This window comes from Tympanuchus pallidicinctus, unplaced genomic scaffold (genome assembly GCF_026119805.1).
Source record: "Tympanuchus pallidicinctus isolate F22 unplaced genomic scaffold, pur_lepc_1.0 scaffold7, whole genome shotgun sequence".
NCBI lineage: Eukaryota > Metazoa > Chordata > Aves > Galliformes > Phasianidae > Tympanuchus > Tympanuchus pallidicinctus.
In genome coordinates, this window is record NW_026294791.1 from 26438216 (window position 1) to 26463248 (window position 25033).

General features: G+C 45.5%; 2 protein-coding genes and 1 long non-coding RNA gene across 3 annotated transcripts in view; 1 reads left to right on the forward strand and 2 right to left on the reverse strand.

The window, feature by feature from the left end:
• ARPC5 (actin related protein 2/3 complex subunit 5) lies at nucleotides 1-5611 on the reverse strand. Its single transcript, XM_052665716.1, has 4 exons — nucleotides 5412-5611; nucleotides 5167-5238; nucleotides 3301-3477; nucleotides 1-1121 (listed from the first exon to the last, which is right to left on the reverse strand). The coding sequence occupies exons 1-4, from the start codon at nucleotides 5553-5555 to the stop codon at nucleotides 1059-1061; spliced, it is 456 nt and encodes a 151-aa protein (XP_052521676.1). The 5' UTR covers nucleotides 5556-5611; the 3' UTR covers nucleotides 1-1058.
• Nucleotides 2373-25033, forward strand: part of LOC128072194 (uncharacterized) — a 25681-nt gene continuing 3020 nt past the window's right edge. The window contains exons 1-3 of the long non-coding RNA XR_008202164.1: nucleotides 2373-2427; nucleotides 7583-7632; nucleotides 12485-12601. This is a non-coding gene — a long non-coding RNA (uncharacterized LOC128072194). The remainder of the gene's footprint in view (nucleotides 2428-7582; nucleotides 7633-12484; nucleotides 12602-25033) is intronic.
• On the reverse strand, nucleotides 5903-7561 carry APOBEC4 (apolipoprotein B mRNA editing enzyme catalytic polypeptide like 4). Its single transcript, XM_052665699.1, has one exon. The coding sequence runs from the start codon at nucleotides 7282-7284 to the stop codon at nucleotides 6262-6264; it is 1023 nt and encodes a 340-aa protein (XP_052521659.1). The 5' UTR covers nucleotides 7285-7561; the 3' UTR covers nucleotides 5903-6261.

Consider the following 25033-nt stretch of genomic DNA (forward strand, 5'->3'; position numbering starts at 1 on the left):
TAAATATTCAGTGACGATTTATTTGTCTGGTCTTTATTACAAAAAAAAAAAAAAAAAAAAAAAAAAAAGCAGGTATCAAAAAACAGCAAAGAGTTTACAAGTCCCCCAACCGTTTCACACAATGGAACTGTTGTAAAATGGCAAATGTAAAACTGTGTATCTCAGTCCTGGCCCTAACCTTCAGTGGTGAGCTGTGGGCTGGGATGCCCAGGGCTTCCTTAATTCCTTTTTAAAATACTCCTCTTTATTTTGGAACTTTTATTTGTCTACTAATGCGCTGTGGTACAGCAGGAATGTCAACTGTCTGGTAAGCCTCAAGACTACGTCCCTTTTCTTCTCCTGTGTAGGATCTTTAGTTCCCAAAATAAAAAGCTTCCTGGACTGGGCTCCTGTGTAAATGGACCTTTAAATTCTAACATACGAAGCACAGGAAGGACAGCTCCACCCTCGCTGTGATCTGCCTGCTGTTCACCTGGCCTCTGACTGAGCACAGCACGTCGGAACAGGCCACGAGGTGTGAGGTTAAGGAAAATACCTGGCTTACTGGAATGACGATCGGTCAGAGGGAAGCTGCTCTTTTCTGTCCTACTCACTGCTGTAGGCTCAGAGGCTGACCAAAGGAAACATGGTCCAGTTAGCAACGTTTGCAGCTGCCCCACTTTTCAAATATTTATCTTACATCAGAACACTGCTTGGCTAGCAAAAAGGATTAAGACATTGCCCTACGTCCCTCAGCACTTGTGTGGAAAGTCAGGCCCAAATCTGCCATAATTATACACAAATACAAATCAATCTAAACATGTTGTCAATGTAGCTATGCGTGTCACTGAAATGCTCGAGTACCAAATAGTCCTGTTAGAAATAAAATTGCACCTTCATAATTTTCCAGAGTTTAACAAAAAGAGATCACGATATGCATTACTTGTCAGGTACGAAAGAAGCAGCGAGAAGGCAAGCTGAGAGACAGGTGCTGCCCACGGGGCAGCAATGGCATCTGGGTGGGTTTTGCACCAGCATTTCCCACACCACGGAGAGCAAACAGCCATTTGCTGCTGGAGTTAAACCGTTTTCCTGGCAGTCAACACACGGACGATGGACCCCAATCCACCAGCAGCCAGTGCCTGAGAAGAGAAACATGGCAGTGAGCAGCAAGGCCTGGCTACAGACCCAACCAGCTGCTGGTTGGACTTCCCCACTGTATACAAATAAGCACCTTTCAGCAGCTCAAACCCAGAACAACAACAGGGAAGCATGGCTGCATTCATTTTAGGGACAGCAAGTTAACAGGCTTTTGTTTCCCTGCATAACTAAGCTGCAAATCTGGCTTCCCTCAAGGAAGGAAATTCTATTTCCATCCCCTTGAACCACTATGTTGAACTATTTTGTTTGCCCCAGTCTGACTTAAAAAAATACACATAAATCAAACTCTAAATGCAGAATTGTTACTTAAGGAATCAGAAGAATGAGGAAGAACAACAGAACTCTGAACGTGCAGGACTGCGCACTCCTCACTGCGGGAAACGCAGCACTTGGCTGTTGGCACACTGTGGTTATGGACAACTCCGAGCTGGTCAGAAGGGACAGGTGAGGAAGAAGGGAGGTGTTCCCTCTCTCTATCATGAGAGAAACAGAGTGCTCATCACGAATGGCTACAGACAAGTTGAAAGCTTACAGGTGGGAGTTAAGAGACCAAGGAAACAAAGGGAGCAAGAAGAAAATGCACTGGCAAAGGAAGCAGGGACAGGTACTCCGGGAGGAGTACAGGGATGCTGCTGGGCTGTGTAGGGGTGGGGTCAGGATGGCTGAGGCCCAACTGGAAGTGGGCTTGGCAAGGGACACAAAGAACAAGAAAGTGTTCTACAGGTACATCAGCCAGGGACACAGATGGTCTTCCTTAGGGGTCAGTACTGGAACTGGTGTTCTTTAATATCTTCATCAGTGGGACGGAGTGTGCCCTCAGCAAGTCTGTGGGTGACACCAAGCTGTGTGGTGCAGACAACGTGCCAAGGGATGAGATGCTGTTCAGAGAGACTTAGGCCAAGCAGCAGGCCCAGGAGAGCCTCATGGGGCTCAACAAACCCAAGTGCAAGGTCTTGCAACTGGGTCATGACAACCCCCACCATCAGTGCAAGCTGGTGGATAAAGGATAGAGCGCAGCCCTGATGAAAAGGTCTTGGGGGCTGTAGGGAAACTGCTAGGTCACAACATGAATTGGTGATTGAGCACCTGGTTGAAGGGGTGTGGCTGGGCCAGGGAGAACAACCAAATTGTTTGCACCTGTGCTTCCCATGTGATCAGAAGGGGTGGAGCCAGGGTGGATCCACCCTGAGCTCACATAAGGGCCAGGAATAGAAGGGTGAGTATCTCTTAGCCTTGGGTTACTTCCTGGGGGATGCTGAGTACTTGGAGAGACTTTTCTCCAGTTGGGTGAGTTTAACTCTTTATATGGTATTAGCCTACCTACAAATACTTCACTTGCTATAACTAAGAACCTGTCAGAAGCAATTCTGCTTCTTCGTAAGTCAAAATGGATTACTGGTGGATGGCAGCTGGGCATGAGCCACTCATGTGCCCTTGCAGCCCACGAAGTCAACTGTATCCCTGGCTGCACCAAAAGCAGCATGGCCAGCAGACTGAGGGAGGTGATGCTGCCTCTCTACTCTGTGCTGGTGAGACCTCATCTGGAGTACTGGATCTAGATGTGGAGTCCTTGGTACAGCAGAGACATGCTCCTACTGGAGCACATCCGGAGAAAGGCTACAGAAATGACCTAAGGGATGGAACACCTCCTCTGTGAGGGCAGGCTGAGAGCTGTGGCTGTTCAGCATAGAGAGGAAAAGGCTCTGGGGAGACTAAGAGAAGCATGTCACTATCTAAAAGAGGGCTGTAAGAAAAAAGGGGACACTTCTTAGCAGAATCTGTTTTGACGTGATGAGAAAATGGTTTCAAACTAAGAGGGGAGGTTAAGACTGGATTTAAGGAAGAAGATTTTTACGATAAGGGAGGTGAAGCACTGACACAGGTTGCCCAGAGATACAGTGAGTGCCCCGTCCCTGGAGACGCCCAAGGTCAGGTTGGGCAGGGCACCGATGGAGCTGTAGGTGTCCCTGTTCAGTGCAGGGAGGTTGGAGCAGACGGCCTTTAGAGGCCCCTTCCAACTCAAACAATTCCATGATCCTGTGAACCTATTTTAGTTTCACCAGGCAAAGGGTGGCTCTTACCAGGCTCAGTGAGTGTGCCCAGGACCCAGGAACCTGTTCCACAAAAAACCCAGGGGAACAGCACATTCTATACACACACCTTCTCATGCCACTGCAGCAGCACAGCACTGCTGTTGTCAGAGGGGCTCTCAAAGCCTTTGTAGATGTATTTCATTAGCAGATCAACACCATTCTTATCCAGGGACTGGACTGCCTTCTCGATATCGTTGGCTTTGAATGAGATGAGGACCTTCAGGACAATACTTTCTGCACGATCCTGTCAATAGGTAAGAAAGGCAGCGAGACTTATTCTTGTATAAGATGCAAAATAATACATTTGAGTAGAGCAGTTTGTACACAAATCTTATAATACTTTCTCTATTTAATAATTGTCTTTCAATGCTAAATAGTGTAATGAAGTTGTGAGTTTGCTCTGCTCTACGTTTCTCTGCCTCTCTGCTTGTTGCAATTTTTCATCCATTAAATGAGGTTAGGACTAAATACTAACTTGCATATTGAAATTCAAGTTCTGACAAGCTCCAAAAAAGGTAAGGATTGAGTACTTGGCTGGCCTTATTTGTTACCAGAGCTTTTCCCATATCTTTGCCCTGTTTAACGAGACACAAATATTATATTCCACGGAAGTGGCACTGGCCAAGCTGGAAGGAAAAACTGCTGTAAGCCACATGCTTTCAGGAAAATCAGCTCCTGTCCTAGGTGCAGAGGACACAGTCTGGCAGCATTAACAATATTATGCATTAATGACCATTTGCAAGTCAGTGTGGATGTCATTTCAGGTCCAGGAGTTTGTGTGGCATGATTACAGCCCTAGATTAGCCACGCAATCAGCAGAAAGTGACTGTTCCTGTTCATCCATCACTAACTGAGGGAGGATGAAAGAGAAGAGGTCTGAAGCTTGTTAGAGTTCTAAATAATTCCATTATACAAATACTTCCAGCAGCTTACTCTTGCATTATAGATGCTTAGTTTCCTTATTTCAAGTTTCACAGTCACTTGACTTAGTGAGACTTCTCACATGAAAAGCTCTGAGCAAAGCTTAAGTCACATAAGGATGACCAAATGTTTAGTGAAACACAAAAAGTCAGCTGCTCTGCCCTCTCCAGTTGCACTACCTTTGCACTGTATTGTTAAGAACTTCAGTACAGATCTAACAGAAACAAGTCATTCATCTGAAGATAAAGCTGGTTGTGCTTTTAGACAGTGTCTGCAACAAACACCAGCTGGTTCTCTGTGAAATGCCTTGGGAAGGGGCTTGGGGAAGATCCTCTACCAGGGGTCTGCTGAGGACAGTCTGGTGTCAGAGCAGCAGAGCACAGAGCTGTGAGGCTCTGCTCAGCACCTCCTCCCATCTGCTTCTTCCTCTCGCCACTGCAATCACGAATGACTCAAGGCTCATTCTGGGGAGATACAGAACTACGTGCAAGCAGCACTCTCCTGCGTTCTGTCAGAGGGGAAGTGCACGTGATTGCTGAGGTTCCAACGGCTTAATTTTGATTGGCTGCAATAACCACCAGTTCTTCCTTTTTTGTAGGCCCAGGTCTAGCTGTGCTAGCCGTTTCCTCAGTCGCTGCTGGCTGCGGTTCTGCAGCCGTTTGGTGCTGAGCTGGGGAAGCTGCCCTGAGGAGCGTGACCTGCAGCAGGGGCGAGCTGTGATGTGCCAGACCCACCCAGGCACAGCACGTACAGCTGAGGGGCAGCCAGCTAAAGGTGCACCAGGCTGTGAGCAGCTGATGGAGCTGTGGGTGCCCCCCGTTCACTGCACGGGAGTTGGACCGGGAGGCCTTTAAAGGTCTCCTCCAACTCAAAGCATTCTATAAAGGCACGCAGACATCCGAGCTGCGGTTTTTAGACCAGGACAGAGATGGGGGATGTCGGGACACGTCCCAGCGCCCGGCTTTCTGCAGACGCGGACAGGAAGGCACGCTTACGGAAGCGCCGGGCTCACCTTCACGGCCTGGTTCTTCGTGTTGATGGGCGGATTCTTCAGAGCCGCCTGCAGCGCGGCCATCATGTTCCCTGTGCCGGGCGTTAAGGAGCAGCAGCGGCAGCGCTCCCTCAGCACCCGCCCGGCTTCGGGGGCGGCCCGTCGAGGATCGCACCGCCTCGCCCCGCTCAGCCGCCCGGTTCCCGTCGGCCGGCCCGCCATCGTTTCCTCCCCCACCCCTCCTCTCGCCCCGTGACGGAAGGATATTGCCTGAGGCACGAATCCACCTCGCCTTCGTCGGGTCCCGCTTGCCCGTCGCCTCCGTCCTCCTCGTCCACGAACTTGTTCTCGTCGTACTCGTCCACATCCACCCGGCGGAAGCGGGCGGACGACACGGTGTGCTTGGCCATGGCCGCCCGCTCGCCTCCGCGCTCTGCCGCCCCGCCCGTCCCCGGGCGCAGGCGCCTACCGCCGGCCGCACTGCGCAGGCGCGCTGCGGGGCCCGCTCTAGCGACGCGAGAAGACAGCCCGGGGTGAGGCGAGCGGCCATTGCTCAGCCCCGCGCGCTCTTCCCGCCGCCCGCGCGCCGTTTCTGTGGTGACGGGGCGGCGCCGCTCCCTCAGCCGTGGGAGGAGCGCTGCTTTGATACCCGCAGCGCCCTGGGCGGCTCCTGCCACTGCGTCACCGCTCCTCGTACCCAACCTGAACCTCCCTCGGTGCAGCTTCAGGCCATCGCCTCTTACCCTGTCGCTGTTACCGGGAGCAGGGGCTGACCCTACCTCACCGCAGCCTCCTTTCACGCAGTGCGAAAATGCAATGAAGCCTCCCCTGAGCTCCTCTCCTGCGTGCTGCCCCGTCCCGTTCCCTCAGCGGCTCCCCATCACACCCCGCACAGCTCCCTGCCATTCTCTGCACGCATTCCGGAAGCTCGGTGTCATCCTTGCCCAGAACTGAACACAGCACTCGTACCGTTAGTACCGACTGTACCGTACAGTCAATTAATTTTCAAGTTCCACAGTTGTAACCTGCATTAACATTAATCAGAAGCAATATCGGGGTGGATTTTTTGGCTGCTTGTGTTCTTGGTTTTACAGCCTGGAGGTGGTTCGGGTTCTGTCACCTTTGCTGTTGGTTCCTGCTGGACATCACCGCTTCAGGATTACAACTTTCATTAATAAACTCCTTTGGTATTTTTAAATGCCTTACAATATTTATAGGCCTGGGGTGGAGACGTTCCCTCTGGGAGGGCAGAAACAAGCCTGGAAAAAGCACCGAGTGTCTTTGAGACAGGGGATGTGGCAGACTGCCCTTTGTCACTGGTAAAGGCTGCTGGAAGGCAGGGCGAGAAAAAGCCTTTGGGTTTTGCTGCATAGCAGGCTCTCCATGTGTTGCTTGTGGAAATGCTGTCCTACAGTAGGTTTTCACTCCTTTGAAGTTGTTAATTTGGTGTGGATTCTGTCCATCTGATACGGTTCCTGACGGTAAAGCCGCATGCTGAAGCGTTGACCCTGGGATGCCATACACGAAGTTGGAGAGGAGGTGACACCAAGTCCCCATGGGCAGCGGTTGCAGTGTGACCCATGGCCACAGGCTGGCCAGGCTGCGCAAGGCTCGGCGGTTCCACGCGGCCGTGGGGAAGCTGTCCTCAACGTGGTAAGGCTGGGAGAAGTAGAGGCAGAGCCTGGTTTCTGAGTGCTTCAGCAAGAAGTTGTAGATTTTACTTATGCAGCAGTGGTAAGCCTCATTACAAGGAGAGTAATTTGAATAGACTGTGATGCAGTCAGTGTTTCCATAGGCATGTATCACTGCATCCAGATAACCGTCTGCCTCAAACAGCATGGATTCCGGGTGGTTGCCCTGCTCAGCACAGCTGCTGGTGTGGCCTTTTTGGACTACAGTGCCAGAGAAGCTCCTCAGTTCGTAGAAGAGAAGGTGGTGGGTTTGTGGATGTGCTGTGCTTCTGCATGGGAATCCAAAAGCCCTCAGAAACTCTGTGTAAGGAACTCTTGCTTCTTCACCTGTCCGTATGTGATAGGGACACTTAGCACAGGTTTGGCTCTGTGTCTGCCAGCGGTAGGGCTTTACCACAGTCCCCTGGTTTGTGAGATATTCTTGGAAAATTTTCTCTCCTGGGTTCATGTTCTGTTAGAATTCTCCCTGCTTATGTGCTGTAGAGCTAACAGTCCTGGATAAAAAAAGTGAAAATAGTATTGCAATTTAATCCTTTGATTGCTTTTCCACATAAACTGCAAAAATACTAGTAGATAGCCACTTCCAAAATGTATTGAAACTCATAACCCGGATTGGAATGTTGATCCACAACGCAGAGAACAAAGCTTTCTTGCTGCCTGAAAGCCATTCTGAGTTTACAAACCAGCCTTTTTGCTAAAAACATGAGGCAAAAATATTTATCTGGCTTCTGCCCTTTTTTCCCCAGACAGGAGAGGCTGCATGGTGAAAACAGCCCTACTTTTCCAGAGTTAGCAGGTGAGTTTTTTGCAATCTGGCAGAACGAACAAATAAATACCAACCAAAGGAAAAAGAATAAAGCTATAATTACCATCTCAGCAGCTCCAGCTCAGGGCTGTAGTAAAAATCTTATGGTAAATATCTTATTTCCTTCACTGGCTTTTTAAGATGATGGTTCAGAGTTTCCACACCAGTGAATATTGCAAGCTTTCTTGTCCAAGCTGCTTGATGAAAAAGAAAGTCACTGCTTCTTGCTGTGGTATGGCAGCTCAGCTGCAGAAGGGTCTTTCCCAAAGGTGGTGCCTTTGCTCCACTTGTGCTAGGGACAGCAGGCAGGTTCCTTTGGCTGTGTGCAGGTGCCCGGTGCTAGGAGATGGGAATACAAACAGGATTTTCTTTCCTACCTCCAGCCACCTGCGGTGGTTAAGCTGCTGTTCTTTGCCTGTCAAGATCTGTTTCCCGCTTCAGAAAGCTTCCTTTGTTTCTTTAGTGCTGCTTTGATATAAGATTTTTACAGCTGCGGGATGGATGTTTTTCTAATGAATGTGTTACTAAATTCGATTCTAGGTCACTTATTTCTGTGTGTTCCTGCCTGTTGTGCCAGGTGAGCAGAGAGCTCCTGTTTTACTTCTGCTTTCATTTGAAGGCAGCAGTGTTGCCCCTTCATTTTTGCCCTGTAACTGAAGCAAACAGCAGGCCGTTCCGTGAGCAAGGTGTTTCCTTTGCGTGGGCAGAGCTCCATGTGTGTGCAGATGTGAATGTTGTGAGGATGGGCAGCTTCTGAGGCAGATGATTGATTTTCCTCCCTGCCACTTGAACTGAGTCACTCACCATCCCTGGATTCAGTTTAATTCTGTCACTACTTTTCTGGATTTACATTTTTTTCCATCTGCATATTTTATTTATTACAGCTTGCTTCTGCATTCCACGCTGTGTTGTCCTCTGTCACTATTTCATTTTCTTCTTAAATTACTAATGATTCATTTGCTTTGTTTTCCACTCCTGACTCCACGCCAACAGCCATCTGCTTTCCTGTGTTGGGGCTCTTTCCTGATCTGGGCCATTGTTCTGTTTTTATTCAGATTACTTCTAAAGATTGGCTTCCTGACATCAAGAGTGCTGCATTTGTCATTGTTGATGTTTCTATACAATTTTTGATGCCCATGATGACTGTGCACTGCAGTGTATTCATGGCAAGGGTGAGCATATCCAGAAAATTAAAAAAGTGTGTTTGCTGCCTAACATTTGTTCAGAGGAGGGCCACAGAAATGACCCAAGGGATGGAACGCCTCCCTGTGAGGACAGGCTGAGAGCCAGGGCTGTGCAGCATGGGGAGGAGAAGGCTCTGGGGAGGTCTGAGAGCAGCCTGTCAGTATCTCAAAGAGGGGCTGTAAGAAAGGAGGGATAAACACTTCAGCAGGGTCTGTTGTGTTGCAGGAGGCAATGCAACACTGTTGTGATAGGACAAGGGGAAAGGGTTTCAAACTATAGGAGGGGAGGTTTAGACTGGATATAAGGAAGAAGCTTTTTTGATAAGGGCTGTGAGGCAGTGGCATGGGCTGCCCAGAGAGGTGTGGGTGCCCCATCCCTGCAGACACCAAAGTCAGGCTGGATGGGCCATGAGCACTGATGGAGCTGTGGGTGTCCCTGCTCAGTGCCGGGGAGGTTGGGGCAGATGGCCTTTGAAAGACCCTTCCAGCTCAAACGATTCTATGATTCCATGATACAAAGAGCAGGACTGAAGAAAGGAATGTTTTTCGTCGTGGAGGGGCGTTACGAGACCACCTCTGCAGCTTATCTGGAGGTCGCCTCCCTTCAAAAAGCTGCGCGGCTCTGGTAAGGCTTCCGTTCCCTGTCCCTGCCGGCGGAGCTGGGTGGCCGCACGGTGGCAATGTTGCCCACCAGAGGTGGATCAAACTTAGGGCTTGTTGACTCCGTTTCATTGCGTTTAAAGGAATGCCACCAGAGAGACCTAAAATATTACATCTCTCTCTATTACTTGGTGATTTGGCCAGATCCTAGCAAGCTTTCCATCTTTCTCCTAATAGCGCTGAATCCTTACCCAGTGGCAGTCAGATCCCACAGTACCCCATTTGCTAGGTTGGTTGGGACGGTGCTGGCAGGACCGAGTGCATTCCTGTGTAAACTGCAGCTCACAAATCATTTTAACTGATGGATGGATGCCCGTGCGTGTGGATGTGTGTGTACATACATGTGCATGTGCATTAAGCAGCTAATGGGAGCACACGTCACTCAGCTGTCATGCAGAAAAAAATGCTGTTTCCACTCACAAATATATTTAAAAATATTGAATGGTTCTTTAGCATTAGTCATCTTCTAAATAGTTTATAAATCTGACCAAAAGGTTAAAATACAGGCTGGTGCAAATGGCTTTCTCTGTGGTATTTCTGCTGTTTAGCGTTACTTAGATCTTGTGCAGGAGAAACTGTGTAAGTGGCTCAGCGATCCTGATGTATCTGCAGAAGTAGGAGGTGCTGCAGTTCATAGTTTAGATAAGTTTGAAATTTGAAATTGACGTGGTTTCAGGCTGGGAAATAAAAAATGCAGGTACTCCAAACAACCCCTGCCTTTTAGGAGCTCTTGACTTCAGAGTTTGCAGCCCTTAGTTCTGTGAAAGAGGAATTTTGCCTGCTCTCTGTCTTATTTTGCTCTGTCGTTGTTTCTGAGATGGCTTTCCCAGTGCTTCCCTGCACGTGCACAGCCAATAGGCTGTTCCACGTTCTCAGAAGGAATGCTACATTTTAAACATTTAACCATAAGTCAGGCTGATAGGAGAAGTACCGTCTCCATCTATCAGTGTAATTGCCATGACCTGATGCAGAGGATCCTGTGGAGTGGATACAACCAGGAACTCAAAACATATGTTAAGGAATGAAAGACACCCCTGTCTCCTCCAGAAACGTAACAGGGGGAGATAAGGATATAATTATCATTAAAAAAAGTAGTTTCACTTATTACTAAAACACAGCCGTCTCTGGGGCAGAGGGCAGTAGCTGTTTAATAGTGCTCCACAACGCAGCATAAGCATTCACAGGAGGAACCAGAGAGGAATGCTGTATCCAGTTAAAATCACAGGGGAAACTTACGTGGTCAGAATGTAATTACTGAGGTTGGAAGTTAGCCAGGAGACAAGCCATATGTTCTGCTCCTAGGGAAAAAAGGCGCAACGAGGGCCCTGCTATTTTTTTGTCCAAATATTGGCTAAAACCTGGGATTGCTTTGATATACAGAGATGCTGATCCATCCCAGTGCGGGCAGCTTGGAATTCAGTGATCATTTACTGGTGTAACCATTGTAAACTTGGGATTCTTTGATTTATGAAGATGTCTTCTGGAAGCAAAGTCGCACGCATTGATTCAAGACTAAATCAGGATTAGGCCAAAGCTATTTTTCTGGAGTGTGATTATATGGAAGTATGAGCATTTTTTTCTTCAATGACTGAAACATGCTCTACTTCCATAGTCTCACACCAACGTCGTTCTGTTTCTGTGGGGGATCTGCTGCTTCCCCCCCTGGCACTGCACTCCTGTACGAGAACGGTTCCTTTTTTTGTTGCTGAAATACGAGTGTTGAAATTCTGTAGCACTTCTTAGTACAGTTTGGTTCAAAATAATCTCTGTTGGAAGCATTTCACACATGACTTCATTCAGTAAGAAGTTTATCTGAGTTCAAAGTACAGAGGAGTCACATGGCCCTTACCCAGCCAGGGCCTTGAAGTTCTTCTGCAGTCGTAGGATTTTAAAAACTAGGGGCAAAGCCAGCGAGGGTCTGGGGCACAAAAGCGACAGGGCTGCATATGCTTTGCCTATTTAGGATTTGGAACTAGTAATCCTGCAAAAGCAGCAAAAAAAAGAAGAGGAGAAAGATGTATTTTGTACCAGAAGTGTTTAAGAAAGGAAAAAAAAAAAACTTTCTGCTTCTTGTCGAGAGTGTTGTTGATTTGTTGGGTACCAGAGCAGTACATGTTATCAACTTACTGCAAAATCATTCTTTGTAGCTGAAAGTCACCTACTGTGTGCATGAACTTTGGAAGGGATGAATGTTGTGTTGAAGATGTGCGTTGGATGTGTTGGGAAATGTAAGCTAGTGAGAGCTGAATGGTGTGACTGCAGAGTTGTGGTGCCTGGGAATGTGACGTGCTGAGGGCTGGCTGGAAGTGATGCGTTTCAGTTTTGTTGTTCCCAGTTTTGCTCCATTAGGGGAACTGAAAATTAGATCCCCTTGTTCTACCAAGTCTACATATGTGATCAAATTAACAAATGTGAGGGCTTCTGCTGATGGCACTGGCACTGTTTATGTGCATGAAGTTAAGCAGATGTGTAAATCTTTGCAGGGTACAGGGCTAGAACAGTAACAGCTGCCAAAGATGATTTAGTTATTGTAGGAAGGAATGTACTGGCTGCTCTGCTTTTCCTATCACAACAGAGTCTGTCCCCTTTAGATACTGGAAGGCCGCTCTCAGGTGTCACTGGAGCCTTCTCTTCTCCGTGCTGAACAGTCCCAGCTCTCTGATGTCAGAAAAAAAGATGTTGAATGACTCCATATGCCATGATTCTCAAATAAATTAGGACCCAAATTTACACTGTTATGATGTCCAACCTTCAGCAGTTCCTGAGCCTGGGGTGAAAGTTCAGCCACTTTTACTGGAATAAAGTGTCATCTGCCTTCGTTTACCAACTCTTTCAAACCTTGAAAGACTTTTCAAAACTGGCAGAAGTGAAAAACACTGAAATTCTTTGGAGTAACCTGATTCTGTGAGCTGGATTCCTGTCTCAAGGGCTAAGTATGAGTTTTGCAAGCAAAAGGTTGTCATCTGTAGTTCATATTTGTTCATATGGCTCTCTTTCAGGTAGAACAACGTTCTTCAACCACATCCAGGAACAACCATAGTATATCTTACGTTGGAAAGGGCCCTCAAGGGTGATCGAGTCCCGCTCCTGGCTTAGAGAACACTGAAGTGCCTAAGGTAATTCTGCCTTGTTTGGGTGGCTTATACTGACATGTTTCTTCCTGTGCATCACTGATTGTCTCATCGCTTACTTCTGCTTTGGCTTCATCTGCAGCAGTGCAAGGGGTCTGGTGCTCTAAATCACCACTATCTCAGAAAAACTCACAGTTTTGACTGGATTTGGTAGAGTTCTTGCTCATGACAGTGTCATTACTGGTTTTCTGTTGTGAAGAGGAATTATTGAAGAGGAATTTTAAGGACCCTGAACTTGCTTCCTCTTCTGCCAACACAGGTGGGAGCAGGGATGGCATCCATGTTGGTAAGATTTGCATGGATGGATGAGGTGCCCGATCCTGCAGTGCGCAGCTCAATACTATACCCTGGTCTTGTGCCTCCTGCTTCTCTGGGTTTCCAGTCCTCCTTCTCTCATATAATTTTCTCTTCCTGGCAAGGTCGTGCTCCTCTTAACCTGTCCAAGGCTTTTGGAGTTCTTTAGCTTTCAAATAAATCTTGTTGTTTTCTGAAGAATGCTGATCCACAATATCCTTCCGTCATCATCTTCTGACTTTAGCTTTCAGTCTTCCTCTTTTCAAAGAAATCCTTTTTTGTAGCTTCTTCCTGGAATCTAGCTTCAGAGTCCTTTCCTAAATCTTCAGGGTGGCAGTCCTGGGACCTTTCTTGTCCCCTTCCTCAGGCCTTGGTCAATAATTTCTTCTGGTGGCTTCTTCCAACCCTCTGCAGGAAGGCCTTTTTCATATGTATGTATGCTGTCTGGCTCTTACTTCGTTGGCTTTCTCTGCAGGCAAGGGACAGGTTTTCTCAGCTTTCACTCCTCCTTTCCTGAGGAGGGCATGATTGCACACTCTGACACGGATGGATGATCAGAACCAGACATTTGTGTGCTCAGGTTTCAGGGAGCCGTGTGGGCACAGTAAACAAGAGTTGTTTGCTTTATATTCCTGTCCAGCAATCTCCTTAAAGGCTAAAACACCTTTGGTTTGTGAAGCTCAGAACATACATATGTCGGTCTTTTGTGCTAGAAAATACTGTCCTTGAGTCTTCATTCTCCCAGAGATCATAAAATGGAATCGTAGCATTTGCTGCAAGGAGTTTTGTTAAATTGTGCACAGTTCTTGAAGTGAAGACTGCTGAAGAGGGTGTGATGTTGAAATGGGGGGCAGAGTGGGATCTTGATCTGTTATTTATCACCATCCTAACATCTGACCACCCAAAAAATATTATGGAAAGAATATGAAACTACAGCTTTCACTAGACAGAGATGGGTGGTTCAGGTTTTGATTATTCTTTTTCTCTTGCTTTTTGCTTAAGGATGAATTGCTGAAAGTTTGGTTAGTGGTTTGCCAGTTTTCGGATAACGTTCACTTGTTGCAGTCGGTTATTTCTTTGCTTGCATATGGGAACATTCTGACTCCAAGCTTAAAAGGTGTAACCAACCGCATCATAAAAATGAGAAAATAAGTTTCATTATTAACTGATTAAGAACTCTGTCTGTCAGTTAGTTTCTAATACATATTGAAGAGAAGGAAAAAAGAGACTGCAATTTTCTGGATTAGGCAGAGGTAAAACCAGAGAAAATGAAAGGCAAATTGGGTTTTCTGGCTTTAGAATATTGTCTAAAATAAAGCAGGAAACTCTCGAGACAAGCATAAGCTGTAAGTACCTTAGAGCAGGAAATGCCAGCAGCCCTTCTTCATATTTCATGTTCTCTATGGCATCTTGAGATGCACACCGTCACATCCATTTGAATGGCACTCCTCCTCCTCCTGACACCTGTCTGCAACACTCATTTCAGTGGCCTTCCTTACACTCTTCCTACTCACCTCCCCAAGGAATGGGAGTGCTCTCCTCCTGATAGCTCTCCTCTGGGTGTTGCTCCCATTAGGCTGTAGAAGTGGGCCATCTCCTTAGTCCTGTTTCAAGGAGGCGATGCTGCAACTTTTTGCATTGAAATGCAGACTTGTCTCGTAGCAGCAAGGGGTGCAGAAGGGGAATGACAAATAAGGAGTGTTCCAAGTTTCATAGGGTGACTAGTTTAAACGTTAGGATTGTAAGAAACATAAGGAAAAAGACAGGATTTTGTTTGCTTTTGGTGATTTAAAAAAATAGCTTTCCATTGAGTGTGATCACAGTACAGATCCTAGGCTGATAATTTCTTCCCTATTACTTTATAGACTGTTTCCAGTATGCTGTGATTGTCAAACAGTTGGGCAACTTTCCTCTTAACCTATGAAAAAAAAAAAAAAGTGAACTTGCTAAGAACCTCTATTTGTAGACAGAAGGCCAAACAGAAAATCTAGAGGTGAAAAAAGAAGAGAATTTGTCTTTTTTAAAGTTAGAATATTTCTGAGTTGTGTTCTATTTAGCTGTCACTTTTTTATAGGACTGAAAAATGCAGTAAGGGTATAAGTCTGACTCTAATGAAACACATGAAGCAAACAGAAAGAAGAAATGACTGCAAACAGTGACTGTATGGTACCACAGAATCACAGAATGGCCTGGGTTGGAATGGACCTGAAGGACCATGAATCTCCAACCTCCACATTTAATAGCAGCCTTGAACAGCTCCAGGGATGGACAGGGCATCTACAGCCTCTCTGGGCAGCTGTTCCAGCACCTCACCACTCTCACAGCAAACAACTTCCCCCTCCCTCAACTTCAAACCATTTCCCCTTGTCCTGCTCTTATTTACCCTTTCAAAGAGTTAACTCCCCTTTGCCACATTCCTATTTAAAATGAACATAATCATTGGACTCAAAGAGCCGTTCTTCATTCTTAGAAAGTATCAGTTCAGAAAATTAATTGAGGTTTAGTACCAAATGATCAGCATGACTACAGATTGCTTCAGTGAAGATCAACAGAGCTAGGCTGGTGTCCAGAAGGGCTGGGAAAGTTTTACCAGTACTTGTCCTAAGCATTGTGAGAGAGGCAAAAGTATTCATTTGTACTCTTGCATGACCCATGAGCTGTGTATGTTTAGGAAATTTCCCCAGTATTCTGTCCAATTTGATCTCACTTCCAGCTGTCAACCTAAAGGGCATTTCCTTTGAAATGAATGGAGTTGTGCTGGCAGAAAAGCAGAGTAAAGTTCTGACTACGCCCCGGTGATGGCATGAAGCAGGCAAATCACAGTCAGTCAGTGCAATTAGGGGTGAGTACACCTATCACCTCCCCCTTCCAAACCAGCTGCCAAGGCATTCAGATCAAACAGACTGACAAACACTGATTGTGTATCAACAAGGAGGAGGAGGAGGAGGCCAGAACGAGGTGTTCTTTGGGAATACCCAGTCGTGCCTGTAGGTGTTTTGTCTGGGGGTTTGGGCCTGGGTGTCCCAGTCAGCTGCTGCTGCCCTTGTGACCTTTGGAGTTATTTACAGAATTGGTCAACAGAGAACCGAGAAATAGGACTGTGTGGTGCCTGTTTCCAAATGGTTTGGTGGGGCTCTGTTATTTCGGGCTGGTTGCATCCCTCCCCTAGCCATTAAAGCAGGAGCAGAGTGCAGACAGAGCCGCTGGTTTTTCTCTATTTAGCTGAGCCGTGTTCTTTCAATATGCAGATACGAGCGTAAATAACACGATTCAGAATCTGCTGGTCTCTTGCAGAATAAGACTTTTTATAGTGTAGGAAAATCTGCTTTCAATTTCTATTGTAAGGCGTTATTTTAGTCAATGAAAACAAAGTGTGCTTGGGAGGCTGCCTAGAAGACATGTGATTTCAGGGCATTGCTATTTTCTTTTTGATGAGAAAAGAACTTGCTTTTTTCTTCTATGTCATGGTCGGATAGAGTGATGTATTCAGTGTGGGTGATGGGAATTCATTCCGACTCCTTTGATACGTGTAGGGCAGCTCCACACGGCCACTTCTTGAATGGGGGAAGCTGTTTCTGGAAAAAAAACTGAAGTATTTTATTTAGGCTAACTAAAATTCATGTAAACCACCCGACTTCTGTTAGTTGGGTAAAAATTGCAGTGTGGATCTCATTTCTGGTTATGTACAGTGTTCAAATTAAGCTGGTTTTTATTCAAAATCGTGTAGGAGAGAACAGGGCAATTCCTGGTATAACTGATGGACAATGGGAGGCTGGACATTCATGTTACTTGCACTGCTGATTAGCTTGGAGTACAGCGAAGAAGCAGAAGTGGAAGTGGATGAGAACAAACAGAAATGTGGGAGTATCACTGGCTGTGCAGTGATTCTTATTTACAGCATAAAGGACTTCCTCTCTCTCCATTTTCTACCCCCTTCTCCCTTTTGCCAGTGTTAAACTGAAGAAGAATTGCATGACCTCATTTTGTTTCCTACGTGATTTCTTGACCAAATCTGTTGAGGTTTCCTGTGTTCTCAGCATGGTGTCTTGTTTAGTGGTAGTAGGCGAACCTCAAAAGGTTCAGATTGCAGATGCAGATCAGATAAGCAATGAAATTATTTATTCAAATTAAGCCTCAAGGGTCTGCAGTCTCATCCTTCCTGCTCCTAGTTATGTTGAAAATGTCTCAAAGCCTCTCTCTGATATTTCTGTCCAGATATCCCAGACACTGTGTGGTGTAATGTTTGTGCTATTTTAGAGTAATAAACCTGTGGGTGAGAAATGTCTTTTTAATTTTTTCTTTCTTTGGAATTTGACTATTTCCAAAGTATCCATGCCTGTTCTGCTACAAGACCCTTGTTGCAGGACTTCTAAAACACTTTTACAAATACCAATGGAATGGGCTGTACACTTCTCTGAGCTACAACTACAAAGTCACAATAAAACTCTTTTTCTGTTCACTGTTCAGAGCGACAAACTGAGGTACAGGTGAGTTACTGACTGAGCCAGGAAAGAATCCAGATTCTTCCAGGTTTGTGTTAGCAGCAAGGCTAACTTTCCTCACAACAGCAGTTTCTTCACTGCCCCAGTGCTTGTGTGTGCCAGCTGTTCCCATTCCAAGCCAGATGTAAATATTATGATGTAGCCTTCTCACATTCCCCTAGATTTGACCCCTAGAGAAATACATCAGAGGACTGTAGGTCAGCATCACATCTACAAAGATGGGGGAAAAAAAAAAAAAGAAAAAGACTATTTCAGAGAACCCCAGCATCCCCTGCAATCTGCTGAGTCACATAGCACCACCAGGTGAGCAGGTCCTGAGTCAGATCTGACAGCCCATTTGGTTGTCCTTCTAACCAGCATACTGCAGGTATGCTTCTAATTGATGTCAATGGCAGGTTCTGGACTGAGGTTGTTTTTTTGTGTTGTTGCTTGTATATGAAATAACAGCCTCATTCTTTCCAGGTTTTGCTCTGCTGGCTCCTGGGAGTGTTTACAATATCCTGCACTACGATACTGCAGTGCTGCTGTCTGCTGCAGGCTGTAGCTGTGTGTGTGGTTGATCGCTGGATGTGAAGCATGGTGGCTGTGGTGTGAGCTCCTTCCCACCTGCCTAGCACAAACAGGAGGGCTGGATCTAGTGGCAGTAGAAGTAGTGGGTGAGCTGGAAGAGTCGGGCTGTTGATTCCCCTTCCTCACAGCTCCAAAGGATGTGATCTTTTGGGAGTGTGCCTCAAGGACTCCATTTCCTTGCGTGCCATTATTTTCTACAAGGCCTAGCCAAGAGGAGGAACTGTATGCTTTTTCCTTTTTGAGTGACACCAGATACCCTGCTCTGCTTCTAAGATTGGAGTTGGCAGAAGCTCTGCAGAGAAGGAGGCTCTGAGCTCTGCTGTCTTCCTATCTGTGGTTGGGTGACGCATTACTGAGGTGGATACAAAGCCTCAGAGCGGAGGACCTCAGCCTTTTGATTAGGGAGATGTGAATTCAGTTCCCAAGTTAGCATTTGGGCTTAGACCTGCACTGCACGGTGTGATTGATGTACGTGGAGCGGTAGCCTGGAACGTAAAACCTTAACATTTCTTCAGCTGTTTGCTCCTAATGGCTGTTCAGGTAGGAGCATAAAGATTTTACAGGCAGTGAGCTGCCAACAGAACCTACTGACTAGAGCAAAGAGCGACAAGTCAGTGTTTCTAGGATCTGTTCCCAGCTCTTGCACAGAGCCAATCCCTCCCAGTATTTTAACTGCTAGTGTTTCAGTTCCTGCTCTGTGATGTTCATCCTTGTAACAGTTCATTCTTGCTTCTTAGAGAGTTGTGGGATGTTTAATCCAGTAAAAATCCGTGAAACGTGAGGAGACCTGATGAGGAATGTTAGCAAACGCTGAACTTTTGAGAATGCGATGAGTTGTAATGTCCTAAATTGTTCTGGAGTTAACAGTGGGTCCTTTGTGCTCATGTGGTTTGCCTACCAAGCCAGATCATAACTGCAGGTAATTCACTGTTCTGCACAACCTTTTGATGCACTTCTGTTGAAGGACTCAGTGTAAAATCATATCCTTTATAGAGAAATTAAAACAGATTTGATTGTGAGAAATGTACATCTGGCATAGTCATGCCTTTTGCAGAGGGCTGGGGCTTTTGTATACCAGAGTGGGAGAAAAATCTTAGTGTGATCAAGGAAATACCTCAAGATCTGGAATTTTCTTTTTCTTAAGCTTTCTAATGCTTTAGCAAGGCTATGTCTGGATTTCTCATCAGCTCTTAAGAGTACCTTGAGTAATTCATAACAGCACTTGAAAAGACAATGCAGGGCAGCTTGTGCATGTTTGTTAGGTGCTGGTGTTGTGATACTTGGTTTTACTTACATACATAAAACTATACCAATTCTAAAGGTGGGTTTTGTCAGATGTGAGTGCCAGGTAGTTGACCTCTTCTATCTCTGTTTTAGGTGTAAGTTTTCAATACCTGACCCTTTAAAATGCCGTGGTTCCATTTTGATGCCAGTGTAGAATGCACCAGATGAAGTGTTTTGCTGCCTCTGAGTTTCTCAACCTACACAGTGCGTTGTACTGCTTGTTGTGCACAGGGCTTTTTGCTCTTTAGTGCCATAGCCCACTGCTTCCCTTTCCATGATCACAGTTGTTAGTGGGTATTGTTGTATGTATTTGTTAAGTGTCCAATGTGACTGCTTTTGCTCTATGGACTCCATTAGATTTCGTCCTCTGTGAGGACATGGCTGCAGCTGGATGGTTGCCTTCTTGTGGGCAGATGGATTGCTGGGATAGCATAACACTTTGTCTGGTCTGGAAGAGGGAAGGAATGGTGGATGACCAGCCAGGACATATATCCACTTCTGAGTTATCAGAATTTAATAGTTTGCCATCTCTGTGTGAATGGAAATCACACATGGCCTGTGTGTTAGTTCAGGACTGTAAACCACTGTGAGTCAACCAGTGTCAAATCTGTGCCTGGTTCTGCTGGAGGAGCCTGAATTTCAGTTCTGTAAAAGCTTTGTGAAAATCTTTAGTGTGACTTTTATAGTTGTCCAAGTTGGCCAAGACACACATTTTTGAGGTTTTAAGGTATTTTTTAGGGTTTGTTTGCTTGTTTTGTGTACAGTTGTGGCTGATCTCTTCTAAAATGTTTCCTGATTTCACTTTGCTCCAAAGCATTGCCTCATTTTCCAAGGATATTTTTGAATTCTTTCTAATCTCCAACCAACACTACTTATTGGCATGAGCAAGTAAGGATAACTTCCTGTAGCCTGTATTTCATTGGAATTTTGAATCGCTTTGCGGATATCAGCTCGGCTTAGCAGAGCAGTAGATGTTCCCCAGGTAGTAATGTGAACGTCATAAAATCAGTGCTTGGATGGAAAAGAGAATTTCTTTCACGACCCCACTGTGAGAAAGGGTTCCAGCTGGAGCTCCAGAAGTTTCTCCTCCACTTTCCTGTTGCAGTCCAGTTGGCACAGACAAGCTGCTCGAGTGGCCAGTGGTGGCCATGCAGCGGTGACCATGCAGCCCAGCTACGGCGTGTGCTGGTTGTTGCGTGGGAAGGAGAGGAGGGTTGGGGTGTTTGCAGGGGGCTCGGGTCATGTTGGGAAGGTTGGAAGGAGTCACACATCAGGAGGAAGCTGGGTCTCATTCATATGTATAGCTGATTTGCTGCAGCTCCATGTTAGTGGATTTCTAGACAATCCAAGTCCCTGAGTTCCTCTGTATTTTTTCCAAATATGAGGCTTGCTGAAATCTATCATTTATGCTCTCACATGTGTTTTTACACACTCCCAGCCCCAGAGGCCAGAACTAATGAAGCCTGGTTTTCTACTGCTTAGTGCTTTCGGACTGATTGAGGAGGTTTATGCTCCGAATGCATTGTTTCACAAGGATGGGGCGTTTTTATCAACAAAATGCTAGAAGCCCTCTTCTTTCCATCTGTAGGTTTCCATGAACCATACAGTGGCTTAAATTTCTGTTAAACTTGGCTTGAATCCACTCTAGGGGGGAGAGTGGCAGGCAACATGACTGTAGGAACACAGGGAAATCAAGTTGAAGAAGAAAGAGTGAGTTGATCTAATTCCTTCAGTGTTGTTCTACAGAGTTAGCCAGCTGAGCTCGCAGGGCAAGGCTGATTCCTGACACTTCCCACTATCTCATCAGGTTCTGGCCACTTTGGTTAAGAGTTTCACAACTTCCTACTAGCTAAACCTCTGGGCTTTGAGTTTCTTCAACATGTACATAATGCTTTTCCAGCTGTAGGACTTAGGAATAATCAGGTTGCACTTGTCACATCCTGAGTTCCTTGTTCAACAGATTTTGGATATTTGGGTAGATAGTATGTGGAAAACAAGCAGTGAGTGCTGTACCTGGGGGATGCCCAGGTAGGTCAGCAGCTGCATGTCCTGGGGCCTGCTGAAGCTGCTGCTGTGTGGGTACTTTCACAGATTTAGTGACAGCTTTCTTTGCAATGGAAGCGTGATAAACCTGAAAAAATCCCTCTTTGATTAAATATTGTTTAAGATGATGTTTACCCAGTTCTGCTCTGTATTGTTGCTGGCCTGAATACCTAGATCAAAGGAGGCTGTAAAACAATTCCTCAAATAATTGAGGAAGAAAAGGTAAAGCAGTGACCTAGATAAGAAACATTTTTACCAGTACAATAACCGTACCAAAGGCATGGAGTGGGACTCCATAGTCCCCTGTGTCTGTCTCCCATAGAGACTAATTAATTTTTGCTGCATATTTTTGGTGTACCTGTGAAACATCTGCATTAGATTTGGATGTTATTCTCTCATTCTTTATAAGCATGGGAGAACGATAAAGCTATGGAGGGTAAAACATTTGTTGTTGTAAGACTGTGATAGCAGATGGGTACTGGAGTATTCTGATCCTAAAATGAGACGTAACTTGAATGCGATGCATGTTGTGACTTCTAATGTTAAGCCTTTTTATTAACTGTGGAGTAACGGGCAAGTTACATGCCCTGCATGTTATAGGCAGTGTGTTTCGTTTTAACCTACACTGATTGTACATAATGTGCAGGTTGGGTGCAACATTCATTTAATGTTAATCGGCATTTTACACAGTCAGTTGGATGTTACTTTGGAGTATTTGTTTCCATTCTCCTCTTTTAAAGGCTTTCCTCATCCCCCAGCTGAAGCCTGAACCGGAGGAACCTGCAGTGTCCGCTGAAGTAGTCTGAGGGCTGGCAACAGGTTGCAGTGAGGGAAATGTAAGGTAATCAAGAAAAAGATTGGGGGAGAAAAGGAAATGGAGTTGTGCTGTCATTCAGTGTGATGGGAGTGCTGCCACGACACAGCCTCAGGAAAAGGATGGGCTGCAAATTCCTAAGCGTTGGAGGTTTAGCACTGCTATCTGTCCCTTCTTCCTTCCCCACTCATCAAACCTAGAAAGTAGTTAAGGGTTAGTTAGTATTATCTAGGTGTGATTAGAGATGAGGAGCAATTAAAAAGATCACATTTCCTTAAAAGGAAGAAATGAGCAAAGCTGAAAAAAAGAAAAATGCAGGGCTGGAGTGTTATCCCATATCAGTGTAGTAAAGAACAAATACATAACCTTGCCTGAACCGAATTATCAGCCTTTCCTGACTTCCCTGGAAATTTAGATGTTGGGTGTCTTCCAGAACCCGGCTACGATCTCAGATGCTTTGCGTTTTGAGATTTAAATGCGAGGAAGTTAGCAAGTAATATTGGGATTTTCAAATTAAAGCCCAAGAAGCAGTCTGATTTAGAATAGCAGGACTTCATGGCTGTAATCCTTGGATTAAACGTTGGCTTTCTCTACACGTCCAGGCAGTGTGTTTCTCAGGGGGAAAAAACAATCTATCAAAACAGACTCGAAGCTGGGAGAGATGTGATGATAGCTGCACAGCCAGGATGGCTTTTCTACATGGTGGAAAGGGATTTAAAGTAAATCTCTTGGTGTTCAGATGAAACTGGACAATATCCTCATGTGTCTGAGCGACAGCTGTTAGGATTACAGCCACATAATTATCAGCCCCACCTGGCAAGTTCTCCCTGCTCCCCAGTGCAAGGATGATATAAACATAAGAGTTGAAGATAATGCAAGCCTTACTTGCTGTTTTCTAGGTTTTAGTGGAGTTACTGGGGGATCCACATTCAGGTGTTCAAGATAGAAAATTATTTGTCTTCAAATGAAAGACAGGGCTTTCTGGGGAATAAGTAGGACGTTCTTCACAAAAAATGCTGAATGGGACAAAACAGTGATGTATGGCAAGATGGCATTCCTGGGTCGCTTGGCTTAGGATACACATCTGGCCAAGAAAATGTATACTCTCACCTTGAGACATCAGTCAGGTGGTGATTCAGAAGCAGCATCTGTTGCTCTGTATTAACGTTATTTTTGGAGGCTGTGTTTAGGTTCAGACGTTATAGCTGCTCAAGCCCAGGCCATTCCTGCACAGACTTTACAACAGGTCGACTTTTCTCATTATAGTTTTGGTTGCCACTTGGTGGAAAGCCTTTTCCATGGCTCAGTGGTTGGATGAGGTTGTTAATATGTTCTGTGTTACAGGAGAGTGAATGCGTTTACTTAAACACAGAGCTGAAAATAACATCTTACAGAAGTCATCGTGGGTTTCTTTGTCAATGATTCTTTCTTGTTTTCAGCCTCTGTTTCTTTCTGTTTCTTTCTGTAAGGACTAGGCCACCAGGCCTGAGTGGAGAATAGGAAGTCGCTCCAGCTGTTTTCCTTGTGTTGGCACTCTGTGCTGAACAGGAATTGCTGAGCAAAGAACATCATTTCCCCAGAGAGGTTTGCTGGAGTAGCACAAAGCAGTCTGGATTTTTTTTTTTTTTAAATTAAAAGTTCCTGCCAAATGCTATCATCAAGGGTTGGGGGATGAGGGGGAGAAAGAAATATATGAAGTTCAGAGTCCACTTGGAAGAGCAAGAAACCTGCGTGGGACAGCAGAATGGCAATGTGTTCTCTGCTGAATTCTTGGGTTTTAACATATAGCCACTTAGCAGTAAGGAGGACTGTTTTCTTTCCTTCTTTTCTGTGAATCTTAGTTATAAATATTGCTCTTCCAACAAAGTTGGACGATTGTGCAACTTTGCACTTGGTTTTGGACTAACGAGTGGAACAAAAAACAAGCAGAATTCCTTCTCTGAAGTGGGCGCCAAATTATCAACTCACACATCTGCACACTGTGGTGATAAATGCACGTCTGGTCGTGCTTTGCAGTGAGCTTAAATTTTAAGGAAAACAAAAGAAAGATATTAAAGCAGTGGCTTTTTTTGCTTCCTTCTCACATTTCAGAAGAAAGGTTAAAAAAAAAAAAAAAAAAAAAAAAAGCCAAGACATAAAGAATAGTTGACAGGTATTTGGGGGAAGCAAGCGATGGAGGCATTTCATGCCTTGCTGGCCAGGTTTAATCCAGGATAAATCCATGAGAACTGAAGCTTGCTGCCACCTGATGCTGTCTGCTGCTGGATGGGAAGCACATCTGGTGGCTTATTCCAGTCCTCGGGGTGCTGGTGGCCACCTTACAAACTCCTTCCTTGTATTTGATGCTTTCTGATGTTCTCACTGACCGTGTTACTAAATTGCCTTGCATTTGATTAGTCCTCCCTAGGAAGGATTTTGTTGTGGATGCAAGACTGTGTGTTTGAGCTCATACTTTAAAGATCCTGCAAAATTCTTGTAGCATGGAAGGCAGCTGTGGCTATAGCAAGATTGACAAAATGCCTATAATATAGAGTGTATTGTGCTCCTTTGTGGACAGCTCTGCAGTAATTACTTATAGGAAAAGTTCTTTCACAGATCCTGTCAGTATTCTTCTTATAACCTGAAGTGAAAGAATATAATACCCCCTTGACATTTTTTCCCCAGTGTTTTCTAATGTAACTGCATCATCTATGATTGTCTATTTTTGTTTTCCAGTCCAGTTCCTGATCTTCCTGAACACAGTAACATATTGCACAGTTAATCTGCCATTTGTAATACTCCTTTGAAAAGAGTATTCTTCCATCCTGTTTATTGGTGTGTTTGCAGCTGATCTCTGGAGATCAGAGCAGTTGGATTCTGCTCGAACTTTTGTGCTGCTCTGCAACCTTAGCCAAGTTTGAAGGCCTTTCT